General features: G+C 33.2%; 1 protein-coding gene across 1 annotated transcript in view; it reads left to right on the top strand.

Annotated features, from left to right (window-relative positions):
• Positions 1-1,477: 1,477 nt before the first annotated feature.
• LOC116164074 (coiled-coil domain-containing protein 130 homolog) overlaps positions 1,478-10,187 on the top strand; it is a 9,730-nt gene continuing 1,020 nt past the window's right edge. The window contains exon 1 of the mRNA XM_031478202.1: positions 1,478-1,486. Within this exon, the coding sequence (XP_031334062.1) occupies positions 1,478-1,486 (9 nt within the window). The remainder of the gene's footprint in view (positions 1,487-10,187) is intronic.

Raw genomic sequence — 10,187 nt, 5'->3', positions numbered from 1 at the left:
TGCGAATCAATAGATCAATAGAATTTAAAAATCAAAGCAGATTAGTAATCACGATTAAATTGGCTTTCAAATAATGTGCCATTTGCCATAGGATTCCATTTAAAATCTTAGCTCCCTACGTAGAGGGGTGAAGACTTGGGTTCGTGATTTGTATTCCAAAAGTTGTCTCCCTCGAATACAAAATTGACGTGTTCAAAAATTTTTTGAAATTTCTAAATTTAATACCCTAAAAGCCCTCTGTATACTTCTCGTTGGGCCATCCTGTATTTAAAAGTCAATGATTAAGTCAGTAACATTCGCAGAAACCTAGATTAAAAGAGCACATACAGACAATACTAACTTTACCTAACACAAGGGGTAAATATGGTACCTAAACGAAGAAGATTAAATGAAAATGTTTTTAACTGTGGCCAAAATCTGGATATTTTTTTGCTGTGCATTTTTAAGATCAATCTATTTGATCCTTAGAAAAGGAAAGAGAGAGGAGTGATAAACAATGATGGTAAAGTGAAGTAATCATTTGTTTCCCCCCAGTAACATGACCGCTGAAAATGCAAACAGTTGAGGGGAAAATAAGATGTAAATCTCTCGTTTCTTCTCTAAGATGTTATCAAGAATATGTCCGCCACACGCAAATTTCCTTCAATTTTAGCTCTCGATAAACTCTTAATTACTTTTAATTTAAAAAATGTGGATTTTTCTTTGGCTTTAATTTCTAAATGCCATGTATAAGTCACATATTAGAGAAACGTATCATGTTTACATCTCACTTACTATAGAGTTTTGATCATATTTAAAAACGTTCAATTTGGGCGCATGCATGTACAGGGTGTAGCATCTAAGACCTCGTCTTCGACTCAGATTTTTGTTGCCCCCAGCACTTATGCTTCTTGTTAAAATATTACTTAGCGACGTGTTTTTGCGACTTTTTTCGGAGAAATTAGACGCCCTTATGATATTACGAAAAACTGCAGCTTGCAAATGAAATGAAATGCATTACATTGATACAATGTAAGAGAAACGCGGGATTACCGATTATGTCATGTCAAGGTTGTCGTATGCACCTTTTTTTATGTTTACCTTCTGCTTCTGCCTTTTGCTCTTATTAATGCTTATCTTCTTTATTTGAATTATAAAAAATCTAGGTCTCGTACTCATTAACCACATTATAAAAGATAACGAGCCCTTTGAAATTTAAGTATACATAGAAAAAGCTTGGAAGCCGACCTCTCATTACAGATCTCTTTTATTAGCAGACATCTTGAGATCCGAAGGTGACATTAGGTTCAATGGATGCCCGCGGCTTCTTGGTTAGTCGAGGCCCGAAAAATTTATAAATGTGTATTTTTTAGTGTATGTTATTTTTGCCAATAAGGCAAGGAGCCCAAAATTTTTTAGCGCTTCAGAATCCTAAAGTTCTTTAATCAGACACTGGGCAAAACAAGAACACATAATTTAGTTTCTCTGCAAAGAGACAATGTTCATGGTGAGTCAACGATTGCGCCTTGGATTGCGCGGAGTAACTTTAATGCCTTGAAGATAAGATTTTTCGATAGAATGCTTTTGTATTATGATATAGTTGAATATTCTCCACATTTTAAAAATATTTGGAACAGGGTGCGCCCACAAAGTTGAAGGTTTTTGGAACAGCTAAGACAGAAAAATATACAGGGTGTTTCATTAAAGAAAAAGGGAGATTTTTAATATGAAGTTTTGTAACTTTGGATCTATCCTGTAAGCTATTTTTTTAATGTTTCATAGTAGATGTATTTATTTGACTTTTACTTAACCCAGGATAAAAGATATAAAACCTAGAATCAAAATTTAAGTAATAATTTTGACAATATACTGACGTTAGCAAATGCCCAATTCTTCTTACAAATCGAATTATCTTTAAATTTTTCGGATATTAACCATATAATAAAAAATACGTACAATTACACTTAGAATTAAAAAATGCATTCAAATACAGGGCGTTCTATTTAAAAAAATGTATCATTTTGACGCCCTACTTTGTGGGCGCACCCTGTATAATTCCAAATATTTTAAAAAGGTTGAGAATATTCAACCATATCATAATACAAAAGCACTCTATCAAAAAATCTTATCTTCAAGGCATTAAGTTACTCCGCGCAATCGTTGACTCACGCTGCACCTGGTCCTTTTTGCGATGAAATTGGTGATTTTTTCACCACGTTCTACTTCATATATACCTATCAACTGAGACGTCAACAAGTTTTGAGAAACGTTCAGGTACTGAAATCTGCTAACTGGCAGAGACAAAGCGCAAATATCAGCGCATATTTATTTTTGAGAAATTCTACAAAAAAAATTCAATTAAAAGAATAGGAAAGGATCAACAATCTGCTAGAACAATAAAACAATTTAATTATAGCATTTCATTAAACAATACAATTAAACATTTCATTGTATATTATTTATTAAGCAAAATATTATTAAAATAAATTCTTCCCAAGGAGGGAAAGTCCCCATACTTGCACCATTCCCTCTCTGAATCTCCAGGCTGATATGTTATTGTAGTAAGCAGATTCATGTAAACCTCTCGCCAGGAAATATTGCCGGTCACAGAACACTTGATCCCGGTCTGCAATAATCTATGTTTTTCTAAAGATGTGGGCGACTTCCGGGACAGCATTGTGTCAATGTTGAACAAAAAGACTTTTCGTTCAACATTGGCACGATCCTATTCCGGAAGTCGCTCGAATCTTAACAATAACATAGATTGTAGATCAACACAAGGTGTGCTGTGACCGGCAATCTTTCCTGGCAAGAGTTATAAAAAAGATATTCTACCTAATTAGATAAACAAACAATTTCCCATAAACAAGGATCAATTCCTGTAGGGTGCACTAAACGAACTGGATACTTTAATGAGTACCTACTTATCACAATCAATAGTCGATACTGTATTATCATCAAGCTAAAAATTGAAGGGCCAAATGCCAAAATATTTGATGTTCGTCCAAAGAACAAACATGAGATTCAAGAAAAATGATACATTGATGATTTTCCTGTCCTTATTACGCCGAGAATTTTTCTTTACCTGTAGCCACCTTCAAAGCTGCCGATGAGATTCCTCTAAGATCGTAACAAAAAAGTACAGAAGAATGACTTCTTAGAAACTAAGAAAATACGATTTCTAAGGTTTTCTAATAAAATCCAATTTCAACGAAAATCGTCCGCTCATTTCCCAACCATTTACTGCTTCCAAGGTCCCCAGGGTAACCTGTTTTTATTATCTCGAGAAATCCAATATCATCCATAAATATCTTCAAAAATTTACGGATATATGTAGCATATTGCTTATTTACACGTTTTTACCAAAGGAATGTGTTACTGTAGGTATAACTCTCGCCAGGAAAGATTGCCGGTCACAGCACACCTTGTGTCGATTTACAATCTTTGTTTTTATTAAGATGCGAGCGACTTCTGGAATAGGATCGTGCTAATGTTGAACAAAAAGTCTTTTCGTTCAACATTGGCACGATACGATCCGGGAAGTCGCTAGCACCTTACGAAAAACAGAGATTGTAGATCGGGATCAAGTGTTCTGTGACCGGCAATCTTTCCTGGCGAGAGTTATATATTACATTGCTATTTCTAGACATTTCCAAAATTTTCCACACATTTCTAAAAAATACTTTCCTAACTATTTCTAAAATTTCTTAAATATCAAAAAATCTTTCAACATTTCCCAAAAATCAACATTTCTAAACAATTTCCTACACATTTCCCCAAAATTTCCTACTAACCTGCAAAGCATGTAACATTTCTTTTATATCTGAAAGTTTGTACCAGACATTGATAAAGTGATGCACCCAGGGCGTCCCCTCCACAAAATATGCATGTAATGCGAAAATTTTTGTCCGTTCCGACGTCCTTTCTGAATATTATGATTCAAGTGGATTGCCATAGAAGTAAATGAATCAACCAATACAATGGAGTATCCAAGGACCCATTTTATGTGGACTTTTACATTGACCCCTGTAACTTTGGTGACCTTTGCCCTTAAATTCAGTAGGTTGCTTACTTAGACCTAAAGGAAAGTTCTAAACTCTAAGACCTGTCATTCGTGAGGTATCATGCACACATATGCATCCTTAATAAACCGATGCAACGAAATATCGAAGGATCCTCAGTATTACAATCACTTTTAACGACAATTTATTTTAATCTTACAAAATACATTTTATAGTTAACAAAAATCAAATTCATGTCTTGGGCATTGAGATAATGCTCCTAGTCTTTTTCCTAATGATCTTGGTGCATGAATAACGATTTTGACATGTTTTGATCAAAATCCATGTGGCCTCAGAAAAATAATTTAACATCTTTGAATCACACACATGCGGTTATCAAATGTGCACGTGGACATTTAGATTGAAACATTCAACATCAAAGATCTCAGCCATCTTTCCACATTTCAATTTTCAAAAAAACCACTTTGGTGGTGGGTTGGGGGGATTTACTCAGCTCATGGCAATAAATAATGGTGATATTTACGCAATTGTAATTTTAATTGACAAAGATACAAATTGACTTGAGAGATTCAATTTTCACGTCATTTGAAAGAGAACAACACTGGGCTATTTGTACAAAATTTGTAAACCCCTGACTTGTAATTAACAACGCAGTTAGCTAGTTCACGCTGTATATCAGATATTGTTTAAACATGGTAGGTATTATTTTCAAACCCTAATCAGGGATTTCCTCGGGGATTTCTGAAACATTTTGCCACGTTGTTTATGCTCATGGTAGTCTACAAATTTCTTGAAAATCGAAATTTAAAAAAAATTAACATTTAAGTACTTTAGACTTTGTTGAAAATAATTTCTTATACTGTATGTCCCAATATGTCGATGAGGATATAAAATGTCCTGCTTATGCCAAAAGCACCATTTAGTTTCCCTTTAAAATTCGATTCTTTTGAATAAATGGAAAAAACCTCTCTTACAACATTAAAATATTGGGACAGATAAAATCCCATACTACTTCAAGAGGTAAAGTTTCTGTTTTAAACTCAACATTCGAGGTGTCGACTTTTGTGGTTTTGAACAATTTTTAGAGGGATTGTTCTAGAATACTGAATTCTGTTGCAACAGATACCTTATGGTTTGAAGGTTCGCCACAGGGCCATCTTGAAATTTTTCATTTGTAGAAGATTGTTTGATCAGCATTTTGAGGTAATATAGGAGTTATGCGCTCTGGGTCAAACTTAAATTTGCAAATCAAAATTTGAAACTCTATAGTTGAAAAATTATCAATCTTAGAATGACCCTATCGGACCCTATATTTTCTTAGTTAAAAGAGACACAGAAAAATGTCTATTTGTTGTTTTTTTATGATTGTTAAATAATCTGCCAATATTGACTCAGAAAGACAAAAAAGATTAAAACAAATTTTAAAAATTCAAAAATCTTTTTGAAATTTTATTTTGAATCAGTTGAACCGTTTTTTTAATTTTTTGAATCTTTAATTTTTTTAAATTACATGCTTGAATCTCTTTTAATACCATCCTTGGTGTGTTAATTTTTTCTGTATCTCTTTTCAACTTCAACATACTTATTTTGAAAATGGCAGATACAGAAGAACCACAAAAAATTGTGAAACTTAAAATGATCCCATATTTTCTTGGCTAAAAGAGAAAAATGTTTGTTACAAAGGTTTCTTTATAATGATTTTTAAATAATCAGCCGTTCTCAGCATAAGTATACAAGGATAGATAAAAAGCGAACCTAACCTATTTTTTTAATGGAACAGTCTGTATAGTAGATTCTAAAAAGATCGAGAAAAAGATAGCATATTAAGATCTACTAGGAATGGCTACAATTGTCAGTTAGTTTTCATAAAATATCTTTCTTTACATCAAATCCTTATTATCCCTCACTACAAACAAATTTGTGTGCTAGGTAAAAAAATGCTATTTATTCCGTCCAAAAATATTTCAATTTTAAACATTCATAATTTATCTGTGTTACTATTTAAATTGTTTGTAATGTTTTATATACAAATCTTGTGATAACTAGATCAAATATACCTATTATTTTTAAAATCAAAAACTCAAAAATTAAATGTCGATTCAAAAAGATTAAGGTTTTAAAATTTTTTGGACTTTTTGAATCATTTGAACCGGTTTTTATTTTTTAAATCTTTTTAAATATTCAATTCTTTTGAATTACTTACTTGAATGTTTCTTTAATATCATCCGTGGCGTGAAATTTTTCCGTAGCTCTTTTAACCTCGCTTTTAACTAAGAAAATATAGTCACTGTGAAGTTGACAATTTTTTATTTTCCTTCATATCTTTTAAGGGAGCGAATATTTTCAAATTTTTATACCATTTTGAAATGAAATCAGAAAATTATGATTTTTAATGATTTGCGCAATCGCGATTTTGACTAAATGTATTTCAGTTCTTAGTAAAATCTCTATAGAACATATGTATCAAATTTGGTTCAATTCCAACCAATAGTTTAGGTATACTATGGAAAAACGTCAAAAATTGCAGTTTTTTGTGACTTTGAGACACTTGCACATGCGCGATTCAGCTCTTTCCTTTATACCTAAGAATAGGTATGTGTACTTGGTTCCAATCAGTTCAGCTGTTTAACCGGAAATGAGAGTACAGACCGGCATCATTGAGATTTTGTTGGAATTGGATTCCTAGTGCTTCAAAACGTGTATTTCCGTCAAGTGGAGGGTCACTGTTGATCTCAATGCAATACCTGTCTTCACTAACGTGTGGGTGGTAAAAAGCGACAGAACCGTAGTACTCACAAAGGCAAAATGAATCCTCTGGACAAGATTATATCTCGGATTATATCTATTGGCGACGTGGAAGCGAATATTTTGAAATAAGAGTATCGGATGAGGGTATTCACAAAGAACAAGTAGAACGTCTGGACGAGACACATCTACTGGTGATGTCAAAGCTTCATTGCAAATATCTGCAGAACAGAGTGTCTGAGAAGGGTACTCTCAAGGGGCGAAAATATCTTCTATACTAGACATATCTACTGGTGATGCAAAAACTAAACTTAATAGTGAATATCTCGAAAATGTCTGAGGAAACCTACAAAGGAACAATGCAATATTTCTGAGAATTTCTCAATGGTCTTGATTAGGGATGGGCGATAACTGTTTTCACCTATCGATAAGTATCGGGTACTTACCTATCGATATATTTTACTTATCGATATGCCGATAATTATCGAAATATCGATGGTTATCGATACATCGATACCTATCGATATATCGATACCTATCGATAGCTATCGATATATCGATAAATCGATAACTATCGATAGTTATCGATATATCGATAGTTATCGATATAAGTAAAATATATCGATAGTTATCGATATATCGAATACTATCGATATATCGATATGTCGATAGTTATCGATATATCGATATGTCGATAGTTATCGATATATATCGATATGTCGATAGTTATCGATATATCGATATGTCGAAGTTATCGCTAGGGATGGGCGATAACTGTTTTCATCTATCGATATAAGTATCGGGTAGGTAATTGCAGAAGTGCATCAAAATTACCGATAATTTTTTTGAAAGCATGTCTAAAAACTGCATGAGTTTACTTTTATATTTTAGCAAAAGAGTCCGACAAGACAAGAGGGCTCTTTTAACAAAATATGAAAATAACCGAATGCAGTTCTTGCAACTTTAATGGATTTACCAATTTACCATATTAACTGTGCAATTATCGCAGGGCTCTTTAGCTTTCTACAATGCAATTACCGCTGTAATTAAGCGGTAATTGCACGCCTCATTTGAGAGAAATATTCGACGTATCGATAGTTATCGACAGGGATAGTTATCTTATTGAGTTTTATTAATAAAATCCATTTTCTAAAGATTTTATTACTGCGTTTATTTGGCATGGATGATGATGTGACGTAGTGCTTCTCTTGAGAAAGGGAGCAAAGTTAAGTTTCCGAAACGTCGAGCAACTAAAAATAGTAAATTTACACGAGAGTAAACACGAAAATGGATTTTATTAATAAAAATAGTAGCGCTCGTTGAAATCTCAACAATAACATAATTTTATCGTACCAATAGTTATCGACATATCGATATATCAATAGTTTTCGACATATCGATATATCAATAGTTATCGACATATCGATATATCAATAGTTATCGACATATCGATAGGTATCGATATATCGATAAGTATCGATATATCGATAGTTATCGATCTATCGATATATCGATTTTTTTAGCTCTACCTATTGTTATTCGATATATCGATAACTATCGATACCTATCGATATATCGAAAAAAATTCCCATGCCTAGTCTTGATTCTTCTCGCATTAAGTATATATAGCAGATTTTGAATGTATGCCAGGAGACCTTTTAATGTTTATGTGTAAAGATCGCCTTTCCCATAATCTACCAATAAGGTAAACATCGATAGATATAGCATGCTACTACCGTATAACCCAACTATTTACTAAGCTACTTCGGTTTAAAAAAATACGCTTTATCTGCATAAGAGTTGTGCACAATTTACTTGTTTTTCATTAGTAAAGATTATTAATCGGCAGATCAAAGCCATGCAAGCTTAATAGGGGAGTCCATTGTGTACATCTGTCTGTCGAGCTATCTGTCTGTGAACATGATAACTGACAAATGCTTGGACCAACCAGTTTCAAACAGTTCATCCATGCCACATATAACAATCCTATTGAAAATGTCTCAAATCCGAGTTATAAAAATGTGGGTTTCTATTTACAAAAGGTGTTAGTTTTTAAACCCTCTTACCCAGTGCTTCCATTGAAGATAGCAATGATGTAACTCACAATAGTCATCATTGCTATCTTTGTTCCATTGAAGTGCTTATCCCTTCATAAAAGGGAACTTCTCGGTCATCCCCTTTTCTGTTTACCAGAAGGCCATCTGTTGTTTGGCATTCTCATTAAATGTCCAAACCACCACAGACTTTCCAATACAATGCAAGGTCATTGTTTATAACTTGAATTTTTTCAACTTTTCTAGCAAGGGTGTACCTATTGTTGAAATGGCACGATTTCCTTCTGAATATTGTGAATAACATGGGCTCCGAGATAGGCTCCCATAAAAAAAATCAAGTGATGTCTGTCACCATGGTTTCTGTGACGTACCTTATGCAGTGCAAAATTCAGATTGCCACGCTATTATTTACACATACAAGTAGCGTATTTGCAAAAACATACTGAAATCAGAAGATCAAACACTGATTATGCTTGATATGTGAAGGTGATTACATTTATCACCAACATTTAGTTAATGTGTGAAAACCTAAAAAACTATACAATGAATAGACAAGATACCTAAACTAGAGGACAGATTCATTCTTTGACCTGCACTCTCTTGATGCAACGCTGCCTTCCTGCTAAAAAATATATTTTACTGTTTCACTTAATATTGGCCTTTTCATATTTACAAAGTTAAAGACCAGTAGTCATTTTTTACATATTTATCTCGATATTTATTAATTATACGAGTATTTATTTCAAATAGCCAATTTATCCATTATTAAGAACCGGAACAGGTCCTTCCTGAAGCTCTGTGATTGTCTGTCTGGGCCTCGGTCTGGGCGCATGATAACTCTCTAACTGTAGTTTTTAAGGTTTTGAAACTTAGTTCCTCTTGGTCCAAATAAGCACCCTATTGAATTCGGAGTCAGAAGGTCAAAGATCGCCAAAGTAACAGGGGTCAACGTAAAAGTTCATCTGCTAGATCCGTTGTACTGGTTTATATGCACCAACGGCAGTCAAATGCATAAAATAGAAACCAAATTTAGTTTCTTTCAGTTTTAGGAGCTCACTTTCATTAATACAAATTACGAGGCGATGTTTAAGAAACAACATCACCAATAAATAACACAATTTTAATCAGTGTGGAACAGGTGTGAATTTACACCATCTGTCATTTGCATTTTTAAACAAAAAATAATTAGGAGTATAATTAAATCGTTTAATTAATTATTAGAATCCAATTATAAACTGCATACTTATTTAATTAGTGCTTCTCATCAAATCAATTTTTACATTAGAAATCTTATAGCAGTTGCAATTAAAGCAGAAATGAAACAGAACCTGTACGTTGGATATTGTTAAAATTTAGTTGATTTCTATTCAGGATTATCATCACTAAA

This window comes from Photinus pyralis, unplaced genomic scaffold, assembly GCF_008802855.1.
Source record: "Photinus pyralis isolate 1611_PpyrPB1 unplaced genomic scaffold, Ppyr1.3 Ppyr1.4_LG2, whole genome shotgun sequence".
NCBI lineage: Eukaryota > Metazoa > Arthropoda > Insecta > Coleoptera > Lampyridae > Photinus > Photinus pyralis.
Note: the sequence above shows the minus strand (reverse complement) of the source record. Positions and strands in the feature narration are given on the sequence as shown.